The following is a 20,096-nucleotide window of genomic DNA, read 5'->3' on the forward strand; positions in this document are numbered from 1 at the left end:
TCCAAAAAATCACACAAGAGACTTGGTGGCTCTTGCTTAAACCCACAGAAGGAGGACGTTCAGAGTCAGGATTCCCCCCTCCTTTTATGAGGTGGTGATGGTGTTTTGTGTGAATCCTCCTGTGATGGCCGATGACTCAGACCATCACTAAAATATATGCCAGGACTTTGTAGCTGGCAACTCGCCTTGACCTTCTATTCTATCAAAAGCCTTGGTTCATGTGGTTCTACTTCATCGGTGCCAGGTCATGTCATATTCCTATTGCTGCTGAAGTAGATGACTCGAGTTAACGGAGTCCAAGAGAATGCTTTAATATATTTCAAAAATCAAAGGGTGATGCAACATCTTATAAGCAATTCTTGTTGCTCTCTCTTAAAGTCAGGGTTTAAAAAAACTTCTTGCTTAGCCATAAGCACCAAGAGAATAAGCCTTAAGCACCAACAGAAATTTACTTACTAATTCAGTACTTTGAATTGGACAAAAATGGTCTGTTTCTATCAATCTCATTTGCATCAGGAGAAAGCCTTTTTCTTAATCATCTGTATTATCCTGACGGTACCTGATTGGTTTAGAGCCAATATAAGTAATTTCTCCTGTCTGCGTGTTTAGATTTTGACTACTTAGCAGAATTCATTTAATTTCAAAGAACAGACAAATTTCTGTTTTTTAAATTAAAAAAAAAAAAACCTTTTCTTTGGTGTGGAAGGTACTATAAATGTATGTTCTCAGGTTCTACTCCACAGAGTATGAAAAATTATTGATAAATGTTTGATCGTGTCTAGGAGGGAATTGCAGAAACTTCAATGTGAAGAGACCTAGCTCATTGCTTTTGCAAGCATATTGTCTTTAAATCTAAACGAATTTGGGCACCTGGGTGGCTCAGTTGGTTAAGCGACTGCCTTCAGCTCAGGTCATGATCCTGGAGTCCCAGGATCGAGTCCCACATCGGGCTCCCTGCTCAGCAGGGAGTCTGCTTCTCCCTCTGAGCCTCCTCCCTCTCCTGCTCTCTGTCTCTCATTCTCTCTCTCTCAAATAAATAAATAAAATCTTTAAAAAATAAAAAATAAAAAATAAATAAATCTAAACGAGTTTTCCAGATCTAAAATCTAACTTTTTCTTTTCTTTTTTTTTTTTTGAGTTGTCAAAAATATGGGAAGTGATCCAGTTAGAGGAACATATTTTTCATGGTCTGCTACCATGGAATTATGTTCCCTATTTATGGATCTGATAGAGTAGTAGCTGGAAACTTCTGTAATGTTTTCTAAGAGCCATGTCCATTTTCCGTCCCCCTTCCCATGCTTCGTTTGCCCTCCTGCCCAAGGTCCTTTTTAAGATGATCCTTTTGTATGTGCAGGTGTTTGGAGAGGGAACGGATGCTGTAAAGAAATCTTTAGAGGGAATATTTGATGACACTGTTCCAGATGGCAAGGTAAAAATAAACACATTCCTTTTCTAAAAGTATCACAAATGTATCAACATCACACAGTTCAGTGGGTTCTTGGGATCCTAAAATTAAGTGGACTCTGTTAAATACTGAAATGATCAGATCTTCAAAGTTATGTAACGGGTCAGTAAAAGATGGAAAAGCCTTTAATGTTTAAAACTTGGAAACAATAAGAACATGCTCCTGCTGACATAACATTTTCAATACTTATCATTTGGATGTGTAATTTCCCGTCTAGAATTTAAGACAAAATTTGGGTTCCGGGGAGCTGAGGATTTTATGTCATTGCCGATTCCTTTTATATGCAATTTCCATTCCCAAGAAGTGAGTTCTTACTGCCCTCCCTCTCTGCTCACACATGCTGTTTTGTTCCCATTAATTTCAAAGAACTGTTCCGATAGTATACTCTTTAAAAAAAAGCTGCATTTGCCTCCTGAAGACAAGTATTCAATTAAAGATTCACAGACTCGTTCCAACCTTATGCTTGGATTTAAAAGGGGTTGTCAAACTGCTCTGATTGAAAGCCCATAAAGAATATTGATTTTTTTTTTTCTGGGCCACTTTTTTCAGCCTCTAAATAAATGGACATCCCGAGTTTTAAAGACCCTGGTAGTGATACCAACAACCTCTTTGTTCAGGGGTTTCTGATGTTGATAATGCAACCTTGGAACGATCCTCTGGTTCTCGGACTCGGAATCAATATGACAGAGAGTTCAGCCCCGGTTGCCATGCAACCAAGCAGCAGTGGTCAGCAGTCAGCACAGCCCCGCATTCTAGATGGAGTTGAGCCTCTGAAGCCAGGGTGCGATGGGGAGTTCGGGCCATTGGAGGGGGAGGAGAGACGAGTGGCCGCGGGCAGGCCTTTTCTCACTTTTGTACTCGAACTACTCCTGGATTATGTCATCGTGGGTGCAGAAGCAGGTGTCCTTGGAAATACCCATCCACAGCCCTCTGAAAAACTCTCTCTGATGAGATCTGGTGTAATTAAATCGCTATACCTACGTGCAATCCAAGCATAGTTTTTGATGTTAATGAAGCCATTTCTGAAGTTAGATAACTCATCTTGCATACTATTATTAGTTCACTTTTATTTTTTTAAGATTTAATTAATTTATTTGACAGAGAGAGAGACAACTAGAGAAGGAACATAAGCAGGGGGCAATGGGAGAGGGAGAAGCAGGCTTCCCGCCGAGCAGGGAGCCCGATGCGGGGCTCGATCCCAGGACCCTGGGATCATGACCTGAGCCGAAGGCAGACGCTTAACGACTGAGCCACCCAGGCGCCCCATTATTAGTTCACTTTTAATGTTGGGATACCCTCTCCAGACACACAGATCCTGGAGCCTGCAAATGCTTTTCCTTTGGATTTCTGTGTCCCTTTTGTTTTTCCATTTCTTGGAGATACTTCTTTATTCCACTTCTTGGCTAGAATGCCTTGATCTCCAAGATCAGTTTAGATGCAAAACTTGGGCTGATCCAGTGCTAAGGGGCATTTATTTTACATGGTGCGTGAGGACAGTAGGAAAATTCCAATTTTAGTTAATGGGATTTAGCCAAGTTGATTGTTTTTTGCCAGGCCTTCCTTGGGGCTCAGCTTATCTGCACAAATGACATCATTCAAAGCCAGAGCTGAAATTGTTTTCTCAAGTGAATTTAGTTTAGTAGCCTTTACAAAAATATGTCCCCCATTCTGGGATTCGTTCTTTTTATGAATGAAAGTTGTTACATTACCACCTCTCAGCCTCTGTTTGGAAATTTGTTTCTTCTTGTAATTTGCCAATACCAGCCTTGTTCTTGGTAACCTATAGATATGTATTTCTGATTGGTGGCCTGGTTTTAAACCAATAATCAAGTCTTATCAAAGCACATCTTGCCCATCCATATTCTTTCTACATTGCTGAAATCTAACATCATTCTTTGTTTGCTAATTTCAAAGAGATTGGGCTCCTATTTCATTGCTATGGAGTGTTTTAGTTGCGTATGCTTAGATCAACCCAGCTGCTGAATGCGTACATAAGACACATCTTTTCCCATCCTTACAAACTTGGTGCTACTCCCTGGCCCTCAGGCAGAGTGGTGGGGAGGGTGGAATGTGGCAACAGCCTAATAAGGCCAGCAAGCTCATGCCTTAAGGTTCCCTGAACCTCATCTGGGAAATGGAACTGTCTCCCTCCCGGAACTGTGCGGAGGTCAAATGCAAGCACAAAGATGATGCTCCCTGTAAATATGAGTGCTAGAACATAATCTTGTCTTTAAAAATGTCCTTGGGGCCTCACTCTTGCCTTTGAAACATATAACTCACACAGTAGATATTCTTGCTGTAGGAATTCCCTGCTCTAAATTAAGGCGGGTTGGTGGAAGAAATCATAGCAAGAACACTGAGCTGAATGGACGATCCATTTCTTTCTTTCTTCCAAATTTCAGTGCCCACTCACTCACACACTGCCCACCCGTGCATGCCATGGACCGGGTCTAAGAAACCGTATCTAAGAAATCTCTCCTTCCTCCATTAAAGCGCTTCTCTCGGTAGTTTCTTCCTGCCTCGGAATATTCCCCTCTGTCCTTAACCAGTGCCACCATTTCTGCTCTGGGCCATGTTCATGGGAATAACTAATCCCCCGTACGATCTGGGGATCTGAGATAGCAAGTCCTGACTACTGTTGCCCGGCTAACTTTATTTCTTACCGTAGAGGGAAAAAGAAATGGTCCTGCCCAGCGTCCACCAGCACAATCCTGACTGCGACATTTGGGTCCATGAATATTTCACTCCATCCTGGTTCTGTCTGCCAAATAATCAGCCAGCCCTGACGGTTGTCCGGCCCGGGGACACTGCCCGGGACACCCTGGAGCTGATCTGCAAGGTATGAAAGTACTTGGGGTCTTTTCCTTGAGAAGAGCAGAGGGGGCTGGAGGAACCTTCCCTGCCACACGTGGGAATTGAGAGGTGTGCCAGAGAGGAAGGCATTCCAGAGTACCTCCATTTCCTCTCAGAGCAGCTTCGGATTCCTTTGTGATCATACGCATAATAAGCGGAAGTGAATTCTTTGGCTTTGGGAGGAGAGGGATTCTTTTTAAGTAGCTCCTTTCAATATGTGTATTTCATAGATTTGGTAACAAGCGTATCACATGCTCACTGCAAAAATGTTAGAAAATTTGGGGGAAGAACAAAGCTAGTGAAACCCACCCTTATAGGATCCAGAAGTTATGCTGGAAACAGTCTGGTGTTTTGCCTTCCCTTCTGTTTTCTACACACACACACACACACACACACACACACACACGCATGTATTTAATGATACCATGTTATGTGTGCTGTGTGTAACCTGCTTTTTGACAGCAACTGACACACCATTGCATCTGGGGAGAGAAAAACTGAAAGAAATATGTTTGACCTCCGTGATGGGAAACTCCCTTTCCTATAAAACACCATATTTAAGCCTCCTTTTGCGTGTGTGTGTGTATGTGTGTGTGTGTGTGTGTGTGTGTGACAAATGCCTGAGCTCACTCTCCCTGCTTTCACTTCAAGCTGAGAAGCTTCCTAATCTTTTTCAAGGTCAACATGGTGTTATTTTTTCACCCCTGACGGGCAGCCAGATGAAGTCAAATAAGCAAAAGAGGAAAGAAAAGAGCTTTTCTCATGGGCCTGTTTTTACTTCCACACAACTGATAACACTAATAGTCCTATTTAGTCTATCCTATCAAGTCTGAGAAAGAACTGATGCCCCCCGCCCATTATACAGATGGAGAAGGGGAGGCCCAGAGAGCCATAGCTCCTGGCCCTGAGCTCACACTGCAGTCAGTTTGCAAAGGAGGGACTGAACCCACATCTACCTGGCTGCTCTGAGCCTGGGTGTATCCTCCTGCACCAGATCAGTCATCAGGAAGGACAGTACATAAGGGTCAGAAGAATCTAGAATATATTCTTTAGACAGTGTGATGGTTTTCCCCAGGACCACGAAAGGGCAAGTGGAGACCTTTCGGGCATAATTTTGCCCTGGAAGAAATTGGATGGAGACAATGACATTTTGAGGATCTCCTCACTCAACACAGTGGTTTATAAACACTAACTTTCTCCCCCAGAGCAAGTACCTCAGTGCTGTATATAACTCTACAATCAGCAATTCTTGAATTTGTTAAAGAAAACAAATCACTAGGGCCTTTGTAAAGAAAAAAAAATATGGCTCTTTCTGTGAGTGGGAGAAATGAAACAGTCTGGCTCAAATAAGCCTTATGTGCAAGAAATGTGGAAGGGCCATTTGTTTCGGGACAAAACTAAAACCAGCCCCCACATAGGTGTTAAAAATAAATGATACTCTGTTACATGCTTTGAAGTCTTCATGTACGTGAATTCCAGCTTTTTGAAGATAATGGTATTTCTGTTCACATTTTTCATTTTAATTACTTAACAAAATTGGCCTATTGAGGATTTCTGCATTCTTTTATTTATAGATTAGCATGATTCTTTAGAGACCCATTAATATTCTGCAGAGCTGTGGGAGTTATTCTCAGAACTGCAGCTGAAGGTGTCAAAAGTAGGACTCTGGTGCTTTTTTTTTAAAAAGCCAAACTCTGGAGGGTCCTTCCAGGGGATGGCATTGCTTTAACACATCCTGTATCCATCGGCCTCAGACACAATTAGGGATGGGAGGGTAGGTCACAGTTTCCAATGACCATTGATTGGTGGAAAATTGAACAGTGAGTGGGGAAAATCGTGATAGGCGGAATTTTAGGTACTTTTCAAGTGGTTGTCTTGGTAGAAACCCAAGGAACGAGGAATAGTATTGCCACGGCAACTACAGACCATCTCTAGATAGATAGTTGGACTTGTCCCCCTATGAAGTGTTTCTTTCTTTTACTTGAAAGGCTGTTGATGGTATCATGAGGGCACAGATCCCTTTCTCCAACAACAGAAGGTCATCCTGCCCAATTTTCCTTGGATCCTCAGCTCTTTTTCCCCAAACGTAGAAATAAAGACAAAAACGATATGGTGTGGGACAAGCTTACGTGTCACGAGTTTAAAAATGGAAAACTTTCGTGTGCACTTTAAGAAATTGATGGTCTCTGGAAAAGCACCCATGTAGGATAAATTATATAGTGTGCTGAGAGCCAGGTGCCTTCTAAAGCTGGCTTCTCCTTTGGAAAACACTTTATTGTAATTAGTGGAGCCAGTTTTATTCTTAAGAGGGAAAGAGATAATGGGGAAACAGTGCCACATGTTATTAATGATCTAATTAATGGTGAGTGGTTTTTTTTTTCTCTTGGAGGAGGGACTGAAAAAAAAAGGTGATTGTCAGAATGTGTGTTTTATTTCTTTATTGTCATTCTCAACGTTGGTGATGGATGCTTTTTCTAATATTTAATAATCAATCTCTTTCTTCTGTCTCTTGCATTCAGCTCATTCTCTTTCCTATTCTATCTGATCCACATCATTTCCCATCAGTTTGTCATCTGCCACCCGAGAGCCAGTCAAGTTCTGGTATAGTAAATGTTTCAAGATCTACATTTCATGTACTGTTCATGTTATGGATGTTACAAAAAAGATTGTTGCTAAATATAGCAGGTCACCACATTGGCCTATGGGTTTTCGATATATTCTGATCATTGCAATTACCAAAATAATTGCAAAAAAATTCATTCATCCATTCTCACTAATATAATTCACGTGTGGCCCTGGGATGAGAGTTTTATTTCATGCCATCCCTATGTTGGCTTATGCCTTTGATTATTCTAATAACCATTGGCTTTAAAAAAAAATAAAGGTCACCTTGAAGAGGAAGATAAATATCTTCGGAAATTCCACAGTAGCGTGCATGTGTGTGTGTGTGTGTGTGTGTGCGCATGGATTTCTATATGTGGTAACTGCATGCTTTTATGTTTCCCTGAGAAGTTGGACCAAAATGGAAGAGCAAACCCACATGGATTGAAAGATCGCATTAGTATCTATTGTAATTGGCTCAGACTGTTTACTGAAAAAATGCATTGTGTTTTACTACTTCATCCTTTGAAGTAGATGCAAATTAAAAAAAATATGCCAACTAAACTAATCCTTGTTCTATGGTAATATTTATCTTCAGGTAGAACTTGTGGCTACATGGCCTCAAAATGAATCAAATGCTCTCTAAGTAACTTAAGTAAATGCACGTTGGAAAACAAATTGGTACCACTTAAATTTTTCCCTCGCTGAATTTCTCTTGAGTTGGGAAGGTTTCTCTTGAATGTTTTACAAGTCTACAGCAGGCCAAATATTTAGAATTGCCATGTTGAAATATTCATTGATACTTGGAATTCTTTCTGCACAAAGATGTATTGTGAACATGGTAATTTGCTCGACCTGCTTTGGTTTTGACTTGCAGATATTTAGGGAGCATAAAATTCTTGAGAGTTCTGATGATCTGAGTTAATTCTTTAGGATTAAGTGATTCGTTAGTTAATTCATTAGGATTTTGCCTTTATGTTGGAGCAGCTGTGACTAGTGAGGGCTTGTAATTGAGACATACTTACCAAAATGATAGACACCCTGGTATATTGAGCCAATGTCCCATTTTTAGGGTAACTTTTACTGACCAACCTAAGGGCACCTTGGTTACAAGTAAGACCATTAAAATTTTTGTTTGTTGCATGTGCCATTTTTATTTTTCAGAATCATCAAGACATTATTGTAACTTCACGAAGTTTGAAAAAGGTGGTGGTGGAGGGGGAGGGTGGCAAGAATCAGCCTCATGATCATTGTTACATTGATCACTCTTTGGTTGTCTTTGCTGTGTTCCTTTAAGTGAGGTACCTCGACAGCTGTCGTTTGTCATTCTCTGTACATCCGTATGAATGTTTTAGCACAGTAGCATTTAAGGTGTGATGAGGATCTCCAGTCTTCATCAGGACCATCTGAAGGTCTTTGGTGCCTGACAGTGAGCCATCTGTCTCTCACACTGAGGGTTCAACTTCTTAGGTGAGGTTGCTGTTTGGGTCCAACTTCCAGAAGACTGTTTAAGTGGCAGCCTCATTGGGAGTATCCACAAAGTGTTTATTAACGGTGACAGTAATGGGTGCCAAGTAGATTTGTTCCTGTTAACCAAGACCCTATGGAGTTTCATTTCTTTCCTTCCTTCCCACCTCAGTCAGAAACAGATGGGGAACAAAATTTTTTTCTTCTATTTAAAGATTTCAGTGAGGACCTAGGTAGGTGGGAAGCATTTGCAGCTTCTGTCTCTGGAGGGAAACTTTTCTGATCCTATTACCCTAAATATTATTATTTCATTGATGTTTGTCTCAGCAGCTCTCCCACAAGCAATAGATCGCACACTTGAAAACTTGCCTGTTTTCTGCTTCTCTGGATTACCCATACACTCTTATTATCTTAGACACCAACCATCTGGGTCTGTGAGACACTGAGCATTTGATCAGTGGTGCCTGTGATCACACAGTGGGCTTCAGATCATCACTTTGACTCAGGAGAGGATGCAGGTTGGGGGTTCCGAAGAGTCACTGATAGAAAACTTCTTTATCATTCTGCTAGGTGTGCAGAACAAACTCATTTGCAGTCTCTGGAAATGTGCTTTTGTGATAATGCAAGATGCATATCTTGCATGTGTATTTATTTAAAAAGTGAAGCCGCCACCACCCCACCTTCCATTTTCTGCACACCCCTTCCCCATAGCCACACACACTCCCGAAGACTGCATTTATGTCTTATTAATTGCTTTATCTGCAGTGCCTGACACACTTAAGAGTTTGTTAGATGTGATTGAATGACTCTTACTGGAATAATTGTTGGCATGATCTTAGTTTGGCCTTTAAAATGGTTTTGGGGGGGGTGGGCAGGGTAAGCAGAGGATGAATGCAGTGAAAAATCAATTTCACTTATATTGAAATAATTCTCACCAGTAGAGCTTTTGGTGGGAAGAGATTTTAGATTTATGAAAAATTTCAAACTTATGTAAGAGTTAGAGAATCCTGTCATAAACTCCTGCGTATCTATCACCAAGGTTTACCGGAATTATGTTTCATCTGTTTACTAACTCCCTTCCACCCCCTGCTCTGGATTACTTTAGAAGCAAATTGCAGACATCATATCTTTATCTCCTAGTCCTTGAGGATGAATCTCTAAAAGATAAGAATGCTTTAAAAAAAAATGACCCGATTTAAACATTTTCTAACAATCCATTTTCAGGCTTGCCATGTAACTTTCAAAGAGCATTTTCTTACTTTTTTCTCTGCATCTTCATGAATGTAGACTGGGGATTAGTTATAAAACCACGTTGCCACTCTGGCTGCCCCCCGCTCCCCCTCCCCCGAAACATTAAATCGAGGATGACTTTCTAGAGGAGAAAGATCAGTTGGCCCATTCTGGACCAAAGGAGAAGGCCTGGAAGTTTCAATCCTTAGCTATTTTAGAATTGTTTTCTTTGGGCAAGTCATTCAATGTGTTTCCAAAGCTGGACCCATGCCCGTCTGCCCTGCCCCCGGAGGGAGTCTCACTCGGGGTGTATATAAATAAGATTGAAATCCAAATGCCTTGTCTTCACACTGACTCGCCTGCAAATGAACTATTAACAACTGTCCCAGTGTCCCCATGTGGTTAGAAAAACAACTTTGCCAGGGCACAGCTTTTTTCTATCCCTGGGAATACTTCCTTGCCTTTCTGTTACTTTTCTTCTTTAATCACCTTTGTATGTTTGGAATTGTGTGGAAGGGCCTCTCTAATCTGATGCAAAACCAGTGATAAAGCTTATGACTCAGATAAGCAGAAGTGAAGATGTGATTCAGTTATTTCCGTGGAATCATAAGCTATCCGTGGTATATTACTCATCTGTTCAATGAAAATGCTTTCAAGGTTTGAGTTTTGGATGTAAACCTTCTAAGAGGTATGGAAACCTTTCCCCCTCCACAGTGAGAAATCTCTAGAATTCTCGGGGGATACATGGTAATATGTTAGTGGTGCGCTAATTATTCCTGTTTACTATTGAACACCCATTGTCTTTTCTTTTTCCTTTCTTTTGTCCCAGACACATCAACTGGATCATTCTGCTCATTACCTGCGTCTGAAATTTCTAATAGAAAACAAAATGCAACACTATGTTCCAAAGCCTGAGGAGGACATTTATGAGCTGGTAATGTTTATGACTGTTGTCCAAGTACATTCTGTAGGAGATTATTTTTAAATTATGTGTGTGCTCGGGCTAATTGTGGTTGGTGAAGTGGAATGAATTCTAAAATAAAGAGCTCTAAAGTTTGTGAAGATGGCCTTACTTACCACGATGTGTCTGCCGAGTAGAAATGCCACCTTTGTTTATGCAAGGAGCGAGGCCATGCGATCAAGAAAAATTGAAATCCAGAGCTACCTCTCAGATGGAATTTTAGTTGTTATTCCTAGCTGTCCCTGCAGCTTTGGCAGGCCTTTGTTTTAAATGGGTGACTCAAAGATCAGCTGGCTGTTGTCAGGAAAAAAAAAGCACTAACTCCAGTGTTGAGTGACTTCTACCTGCCTATTGATACCAGTGGGTCTAATCCCGTGAGATGAAAAAGCCGCCATGTGATCATATGTCCCAGTCTTTTGTTACTGTACTTGTATCGATTCCTGGGGACATTATGTATGTTTGAGTTTCATTATGGGACTCGGGTTCTAAACTAGAGCTGGGTTTTATATGGGCCCTACCGCTTACTCATTTTGTGGTATTGGCAAAACATGAGGTGCTAATACAGTTGACCCTTGAATACAGTTGACAGTGCAGGGGGTAGAGGGCGTTAGCTGCCTGCACAGTCGAAAATTCGAGTATAATTTTTGACTCCCCCACAACTGAACTGTTTATAGCCTACTGTTGACTGGAAGTCTCACCGATAGCATTAACAGTCAATTAACGTGTAGTTTGTATGTTATATGCGTTATGTACTGTATTTTTGCAGTAAAGTAAGCTGGAGAAAAGAAAATGTTATTAAGAAAGTCATAGGAAGAGGGGCGCCTGGGTGGCTCAGTTGGTTAAGTGGCTGACTTCGGCTCAGGTCATGATCTTGGGGCCCTGGGATCGAGTCCTGCGTCGGGGCTCCACACTCACCGGGGAGTCTGTTTGTCTCTCTCCCTCTGCTGCTTCCCCTGCTCGTGCTCTCTCTCTCTCTCAAATAAATAAATAAAATCTTTTTTTTTTTTTTTTTTTTAAAGTCATGGGGCGCCTGGGTGGCTCAGATGGTTAAGCATCTGCCTTTGGCTCAGGTCATGATCCCGGGGTCCTGGGATCGAGCCCCACATCAGGCTCCTGGCTCAGCAGGGAGTCTGCTTCTCCCTCTCCCTCTCCCCCTGCTCATGCTCTCCCTCTCTGTATCTCTCAAATAAATAAATAAAATCCTTAAAAAAAAAAGTCTTAAGGAAAAGAAAATGCATCTGCAGCCCTGAAAAAAATCTATGAACCCATGCAGTTCAAACCCATGTTGTTCAAGAGTCAACTGTGCTTAATTTCTAGGATTTTGCAAAGATTAGAGATCATGGTGCACATAGTAGATGCTCAGTAAAGATGGTCATGGTAACAAGACACCGACAAGTTCCTTTTTTGTTAGCCGAGTGATGCATTTTTCTGTTCCAGGAAAGAGCCATTTGGGGAGCAAGACGCCTCTGTCTTGGAATTCGCTCTTCCCTCTCTGCACTTAGTCATTCCTCTGGGGGCCACTGAGTTGCTTGCCACAGAAATGCGAGTGATAGCAGCATGACTTCAGATGCGGTTGCACCACAGAAAGCAGAACTGGAAACTTAGACCCCAGTAATCTGTCTCTGAAAAGGAGAAGCGTGATTTAAAGTTTAGTAGGGAATTTTGTTTTCAGTCAACTTTTTTTTTTGACGTTCACTTTATATACGCTAAAGCTCGGCGAGTTGGAAGCACACAATTCGGGGACTTTTAATCCGTGTATACCATCCTGTTTCCAGTGCTACGGTCCTAACTTAATTTCCATCATCCTGAAATGTTCCCTCGGGCCCCTTTAAGTGTCGCTAATGAAATCGGAGAGGGGGTGTGTTCGCAGCGCTTTTCCGAGCCAATGCAATCAATGGAAGAGGATCAAGACCAGTCTATTTTCAACCATTGCCTAAATAATTGTTAGCAGAAGAGGGAACTTTTAAAGGAGAGTAGCTGATTTATTTTTACCCCCCTCTGGCATGTGGAAGAGCCCCAACTTTGTTCTCTCTGAGCAGAGGAAAGAAAACCCTGTTCCTTACTTAAAAAAGGAACGTGCGTTGCCGGTAAGATTGGAACAGCTGCTAGATCATCCATGTGTTTGCATCGTGGTGGTCATGACTTTCATATATTGCACCTGACCAACTTCTGTGTCCCTCGTATCTCACACATAGTACGTGCTTGAGACACATCTTTTGAAATGGTATCAACTCACTTACTACTTTTGAGTCTTGGCCATCGTGTGGTTCATCCACTATAGGAGACGGAGGTGTGCCAAGCTTAGTCTCTTTGTATCTACAGTTGCTGGACAGATGTTCTAATTATAATTTTTTAGAAGAATCTAAAATGCGAAGAGAGCATGGTATTCTTTCTTGCTCATTGCCAAAGGTCTCCAGCTCAGAGGTCCCCGAGGAAGCAAATGCCGTAGACTCATTAATTTTATTGTTCGGATTGCAAGTGAGTATTGCTTACTCACATCTCTGTTTTTACCAGATTCTGAACTTTTTTGTTCTTCTTCTTTCTTTTTTTTTTTTAAGATTTTATTTATTTGAGAGAGAGACAGTGAGGGAGCACATGAGGGGGGAGGGGCAGTGGGAGAGGGAGAAGCAGACTCCCCACTGAGCCAGGAGCCCCACACAGGGCTAGATCCCAGGACCCCGGGATCATGACCTGAGTCCAAGGCAGATGCCTAACTGACTGAGCCACCCAGGCACCCCTGAACTTTTTTGTTCTTAAGATAGCTTGGGAAACTTGGTAAAGCCTGCACGAAATAAAATACATAGGATTACCTATGGCCTAATTATGTTGAAATAATTATCGAAACATTCTTAAAATTATAGATAATATATGTGCTTATTTGTTGGCTCATTAAATAATAAGAGCTAGCTGTAGGTCTGATAGCTACCACTGTTTTGAAGTCGTGATGAGCATGAATAACACTTTGAGATCGTAGTGGTAGCTAGAATGTGACTGGAAAATAACTAATTTTACTTGTGACAGGTCACAGCGGCTGCTCATACTCCTGTATTTGTTGCCTGCATTTATTTATGGTTGGAGGTTTCAGTTGCTTCACATGCTAAGGTTCAGTTACTGGTTAGTGAATATAAAGATGTCATTTTTTTTCGCCATGTAAGTTTACGCCCCCCTTGAATTCTGCCCAGGGGTCCCTGGTTTCCGATCCCTGGTACAGGCCATTAACTGGTTCTAATGTCATTCCAAAGCAGGGGGTGTTTGAACACACAGTGTTCCTGGAGGCTTTTTGAGAGTTTGCAGATTTCAAAGTGTTGCCCCCTACTGAACAAGCATCAGACCGCACATGGTTAATTGGTTCCCAGGGCCCACCTGCATTTTATTTTTTTATTATTTTTAAAAGATTTTCTTTATTTGTCAGAGAGAGAGCGTGCACGTACAAGCAGGGGGAGTTGCAGGCAGGGGGAGAGGGAGAAGCAGGCTCCCCACTGAGCAAGGAGCCCGATGTGGAGCTCGATCCCAGGACCCCGGGATCATGACCCGAGCCAAAGGCAGATGCTTCACTGACTGAGCCACCTAGGCGCCCCCCTCCATTTTATTTATTTATTTATTTATTTATTTATTTATTTATTTATTTATTTATTTATTTATTTAAAGATTTTATTCATTTATTTGAGAGAGAATGAGATAGAGAGAGCATGAGAGGGGGGAGGGTCAGCGGGAGAAGCAGACTCCCCGCCGAGCAGGGAGCCCGATGCAGGACTCGATCCCGGGACTCCAGGATCATGACCCGAGCCGAAGGCAGTCGCTTAACCAACTGAGCCACCCAGGCGCCCCCCCCCCATTTTATTTTTGACAGACCAGGGAAGCTCACGGATGTACGAAGTTGTTTCCTCAAAAGGAACTCATTTATAGATGACTGTCCCAATATGTCTTATTCTCTGACATCGTTTTACCCAGCGTTCTTTCATAATAAAGCCGGTAGTTATTAGCAAAAGTGTATGCTAGATTTTAAAGACCTGAGGGTTCTGGTATGTTCATTCGGTGGCTTAGGGGATCCTCTCGCTTGTGACTGGCCATGACGCGTCAGTCATCTGCTCATCTGCTTTGCTGGTTACTTTCTAGTATAAGTGGTACCTGATTGGCTACTTTTTCTTATTTGGTTCTTAGGCCCCATTGATGGAATGATAATGAATGAGAAGCACTGGCTTTTCAAAACCCATGTTAAGTGTGTTTTTCTTAAAGTGATAGGGGGGAAGAAAGAGTTTACAGAAACACTGATTAACTGATTTCCTTATCCAGCACATATTTATTTAGCACTTATGTGATACGTAATCAAAAATCCCTTCTCCTCGGGGCGCCTGGCTGGCTCAGCCCATAAAGCATGGGATTCTTGATCTTGGGGTCATGAGTTCAAGTCCCACACTGGGCGTGGAGCCTACTTAAGAAAAAAAAAAAAGACGGAAAAATCTCTGCTCCTTGTGGAACGTATATTCAAGTTTGTGGAGACAGATATAAAAATATAAATTTTTTGCACAAAAACCTGTAAACACATAATATTTCGGAGGATGTGAAGAGCTTGGAGAGAAAAGGTTAGATCAAGAGGATAGAGAGATGTGGGCATCCAGAAGCAGAGGGTGCCGCTCCTTTAGCTGTGTTTGGGTTGATGTGTGAACAGGAAGTGAGGTGAGCGAATTGAGTCGTAGAGGTAGTTTGGAGGAAAGTGTTCTGGGCTGAGGGAACAGAGCTGGGTGAGGCCTTGTCGGGGCAGGTGGCAGGAGTGGAGGTGGTTTGCTTGTGTGTGAGGAGGGCAAGAGGAGGGTAGGTGAGGGGGCTGGGGAGGGAGGCTTGAGGATGCAGGAGAGGAGGGAGGAGGGGAACCGGATGGGCCATCTAGGGCCTAGGTGAGAGGGGAAGCCCCAGGGGAGGAAGGACATTCGAGGACTTCTGTTTTTAGTAGGCTCACGTGGCTGATGTGTGGCCAGTAGACCGTAGGGCATAAGAGAAGGAGCTGAGAGCAGGCAGGGGGTAGTGAACCGTGGCTGGGGCGGTGGGTGATGCTGGCTTAGACCAGGGCACCCAAAGGAGATGGGATAACGAAGGATTGTGACTTCACGATAACTCGAATACCTGGTAATCAAGGTTTTTTTTTTTTTTTTTTTTAACATCTGATGACCTTTTAATGTGGTGTTTGAAAAGAGGGAGAGCGTGCGACATCATTGATTTAATAAAATAAAGGGAATGTGTGTGACACTTTGCTGTTAAAGATGTTTGTATAAAAGTACAAAATTTTAGCAATTCTAGTTTCAGATATTGATTGTCGTTGCACTGAAAATATATTTTAAAGTGTAGACCCTTCTCGAGATTTTGATATATTTTATTAGTGCTTTTTACTAAACACAATATTAGTCTAAGTACCCTAAGGAAGGACTGTGGCCAAGGGGCTTACCTAGATGACACTAAGTTATTGTCTGAGGCTGGTCAAAGACACAGTGGCTTTCACACCAATCCAAAGAAAAGTAGGAGGCAATATTATGAAAGAATAAAAAGATTATTCACAAAGCTGTGTTCCCGCTGGATCTGTGGAAACCACTTGGAACTTTCCGGACATGATTGGAACAGACAGTGGTATACTGCCACCTAGGGTAAGAGTTTGGTGCTCAAGGAAATTTTGAAAAAGGGTGAGGTGATGAGCACTGGGCGTTACACGCAACTGATGAATTAACTGAACACTACATCTGAAACTAATGATGTACTCTATGTTGGCTAATTGAATTTAAATTAAAAAAAGTAAAAACTAAGGCTCAAAGCAAGTTGAAGTGAACACAATTCATGGCATTTTATTGAGCATTCCGTGGTGTTCTAAAACATGGCATAAGACATTATTAGTATGTTTGGTATTTATAACTTTGGTGACTGTATTTTCTGAATTAAAGATCAGTTTTATAATTGATTTCTTCTGATTTGTAGAGTGTATTTGTATGAACGTTTTTCTGAAGTATAAAAAGATTAAAAAAAAAAAAAAAAACACGTGAAATTATACCCCTAACACACTGTATTTGTCAGAAGTTGCATTGAGTGAGGGTGTTCTAGAGGTCCTGGGCTGGGTGGTCAGTGGTCCCAGGCCTCTGCTTCCCTTGGCTTTCTATGACAGTGGCCCCTTTTCCAGGCTCCTGAGTCCCAGGCTTCAGATTCACCTCTCCCACCTGTCAGCTGCCCTAAGAAAGGGAAGAGAAGGAAAACTACCATTCTTTTCTACTTGCCTGAATTACATTATTTCCAGAGGAATGACCCTGTGGTCAGAGATGGGGGCAAGTTTAGATAACCACCAAGATTTCCCTTCCGTGCTAAAGGACAGCTTTCTCTTATTGACCTTGGCACAAATAGATTTTCATTTCAAAATTGAATGATAGTTTTTAAGTTCCATATGAGCTTTGACACGCATATTTGTTTTGGAATATTTATTATAATTTTTGGAAATGGCCTTTGGCTTGCTTACCTGAGAAGTAAGGTTTGGTACCTCCAAGTGAAAATGAATTAAAGTAAATTGAGATAAAGTTTCTGGCATGTGAACTACAGCTTTTTTTTTTTTTTACCCTTCCCCCCCCCCCCCCCCAGGCTTTCTTGGGTTTCTAGAGAACTGATTAATTTATGTGCTTTAGTTTTCTAGCTAATTTGGTATAATCCAGTGGCTAAACAAGAATACTCTCTATTTATATAATTTTCTGTCCATTTCAGTGCTTTAACTTGTTGCCACCTATTTGTGCTACTGTGAACATTTTGGGCAAAAATGATTTGTGAACAGAAGAGAATGGGAAGCACAGAGATTTCTCCTATTTCTAGGAGTCCCTTGTCAAGATCTTTATAGCCTCTTCGTGATTTTAATAGTTTTGTTCCCCAGTACCAGAGATTTCTTTTCTTTTTGGGGGGGGGCAGTGAGAGAGGAAGAGAGAGAATCTTAAGCAGGCTCCACACCCAGCGCAGAGCTGGATGGAGGTGGAGGCTCAGTCTCACGACCCTGAGACCATGACCTGAGCCGACATCAAGAGTCGGACGCTTAACCGACTGAGCCACCCCAGGCGGCCTGAGTACTGGAGATTTTTGATGACTGGAGATTTTTGATTACTTTAGCATATTTATTTTTCAGGTCTGTGAGAGATACTGGGTGGGAAAAGACATAGAGTGGTGTTGAGGGATTATTTAGGAACTGGAACTGTAGCCAAGTCTGGGAATATGAGTTTTAACATTTCTGTTGTGATTCTTAATGGATTCAGTTCAATAAAAAGACTGGGATATGATGAGACTTTACTTTCAAGTATCAATTGCAAAAAAATAGACTTAGAAAATGATGTCTATTCCTAATAAGTTATTTATAATGAAATCCTCATCAGACTCCTCTTTGTCACTTTTCAGCTGTACAAAGAAATTGAAATTTGTCCAAAAGTCACTCAGAACATCCAGATTGAGAAGTCAGATACGGCCAGTGATAATTATGGTACGTTTATTTTTCTTTGATCTTTGGTGTTTTTCAAGTTAAAGCAATTCCTGTGTAAACATGCACTTATTTACAATTCAGTAAAATGCCTTTGGGGCCTATTTAAAACAGCACATCTGGCTTCAGTGCTAGAAACAGAGCAGTCAAAGTCAGGAAAAAAGAGATATTTACTGTGGGTACGATGAAGACTTCAGCCTAAATTTCATAGCCTTAATCAGCGGGGTTCAACTGTCATAAAAAGGAAATGCCTATATCGGGAACAGATTATTGGTATACCCTTAATAATGAAGAAATGATCTTTTCACACCTCTCTCCCTCAAATATACTCATTATTCTCCCTTCCCCAGTGAATCATGTTAAAAGAACTCATTTTGGTGTTGTGGGGGGAGGCGTCCCCAAGACCATCCCTAGATTTGCTGATTCGCTAGGAGGACCTGTAGGACTCAGCTTATAGTCCTACTCATGACCATGACTTATTACAGGGAAACCATACAAAGCAGCATCAATAGAGGGGAAAGGCACACGGGGTGATGTCCGAGGAAACGGGGTACCAGCTTCCAAGAGTTCCCCAGTCACACAGGACGGCCTTAATTCACAAGCGGACAGCGCATGGGTCTGTTGTCCAGTGGGGAAGCTTGTTGGAGACTCAGTGCCCAGTCAGTCACATAGACACCCTCTGCCCAGCGTGTACCAAAGCCTCGGACTCCCAGGTGGAAAGCAGGTGTTCAGCATAAACCACATTATCTGTACACCTGCGAGGCCCAGTGGGCCTCATGAGGGTGTTACAAGTTCCCGGGTGCCAGCCAGGGGCCAAACTTGTAAGCAGGCCTTTCGAAGACCAGTAGTCAGGGTTGCCGTGTTAATGCTTTTCCACACAGTTGCCCGCATTCTGGCGTAGTTGAATATATCATCCCTTCCATATGTTTCGGACTACTTAGGTATGATTTGAATAGCAGTGGAGTTGGTGCTTGAGTAGAAGACATGGGGAAATCCATCCTGCGATATTAGGAGCGGTGGGGTTGGCTGAAGCAGCTCCAACAGGGAAATGTGCTTCCTAAATTCACCACACATCCTTTGTGGGTTGGCTCGGACTCCATGTTGTCCTCCCTCCAGGACACGGGCCACAGTGGCTGCCACCTGGGGCATCGTCCGTGTCTTGGCAGAGGGAAAGAGAGAAGGTGGTAAGCCAGGCGCTGGTTTATTGTTAGAGCAGGGCGCGCGGCCCCCAGCTTCCTCCAGGGGGCAGAGAAGCGTAGCCCTGCTCTGTGCAGGAAGGAAGAGGTCCTGGAAAGACATGAGCCTCCTGTATCTGGAGATTTAATACTGAGACCATTTGAGCTACATCTCAACCATTTACCAGAAACCATTTATGGTTTCTCTCTGAATTAAGTTATTCGGCTTTTTAGCATTTGAGCATCTTCAGGTCCTTTCCTGCGCAGCGGGAATAGCAGAGTCCTTCTGCGCTCGCTCCCACAGGCGCCCAGTCTTCATCTCCAAATGCTCCCGAGACGATTTGGCTTAATGAAGAGAACCTAATTTTGAACCTCGGTCACTTGCATGACACCTTCCCGCTCTTTCCTTCTGGACCCTAAAACTAAAGACATCATAAACCCGGAGGGTGTTTTTGATGGCAAAGGATAAATGTCTGTGAAGGGCTTATTATGCACCAGAAGCGTGACCTTGGTTATTAAAGCAGTAATTGGTAGCAGTGCTATAAATAAGTGGGTTCTCCAAAGGAAGATGCACCATGAAACTTACTCTTTTCTCTTTAAGCAGCAAGAAGCAGGAGAGGGTGAATTTCAAGCTCCTGATAGGGAACTCTAAGGTTGACTGGTACTTGGACTCAGAAACGGGGCATAAAACTGCTACACTTGTTATATTTTTTTTATTGACATGACAACCCATTTACATTTCCATGCTGAAGGTGTTACAGGGCATCAGGCATCCACCCAGAACTCTCTTGGGCAGTGCTTCTCAAGCTATCTGATGTCCTAAAGAAGCGGGGTTTTTTGTTTTGTTTTCAATTCCAATCT

The 20,096-nt window shown here is 42.3% G+C and overlaps 1 protein-coding gene across 10 annotated transcripts in view; it reads left to right on the forward strand.

The window, feature by feature from the left end:
• Positions 1-20,096, forward strand: part of TIAM1 (TIAM Rac1 associated GEF 1) — a 377,611-nt gene that overhangs the window by 290,916 nt on the left and 66,599 nt on the right. For all 10 annotated transcript variants that reach the window (XR_010407780.1, XR_010407781.1, XM_045902569.3 and 7 more), the window contains 4 exons: positions 1,355-1,429; positions 4,134-4,304; positions 10,446-10,550; positions 17,982-18,063. Coding sequence is in view for 8 of the 10 variants with exons in the window: in XM_045902569.3 (XP_045758525.2) it covers positions 1,355-1,429; positions 4,134-4,304; positions 10,446-10,550; positions 17,982-18,063 (433 nt within the window). In the remaining 2 variants the exon portion in view is untranslated. The remainder of the gene's footprint in view (positions 1-1,354; positions 1,430-4,133; positions 4,305-10,445; positions 10,551-17,981; positions 18,064-20,096) is intronic.

This window comes from Mirounga angustirostris, unplaced genomic scaffold (assembly GCF_029215605.1).
Source record: "Mirounga angustirostris isolate CCGP_5_RB_7025 unplaced genomic scaffold, mMirAng1.0.hap1 SCAF_1, whole genome shotgun sequence".
In the NCBI taxonomy this organism is placed as follows: domain Eukaryota; kingdom Metazoa; phylum Chordata; class Mammalia; order Carnivora; family Phocidae; genus Mirounga; species Mirounga angustirostris.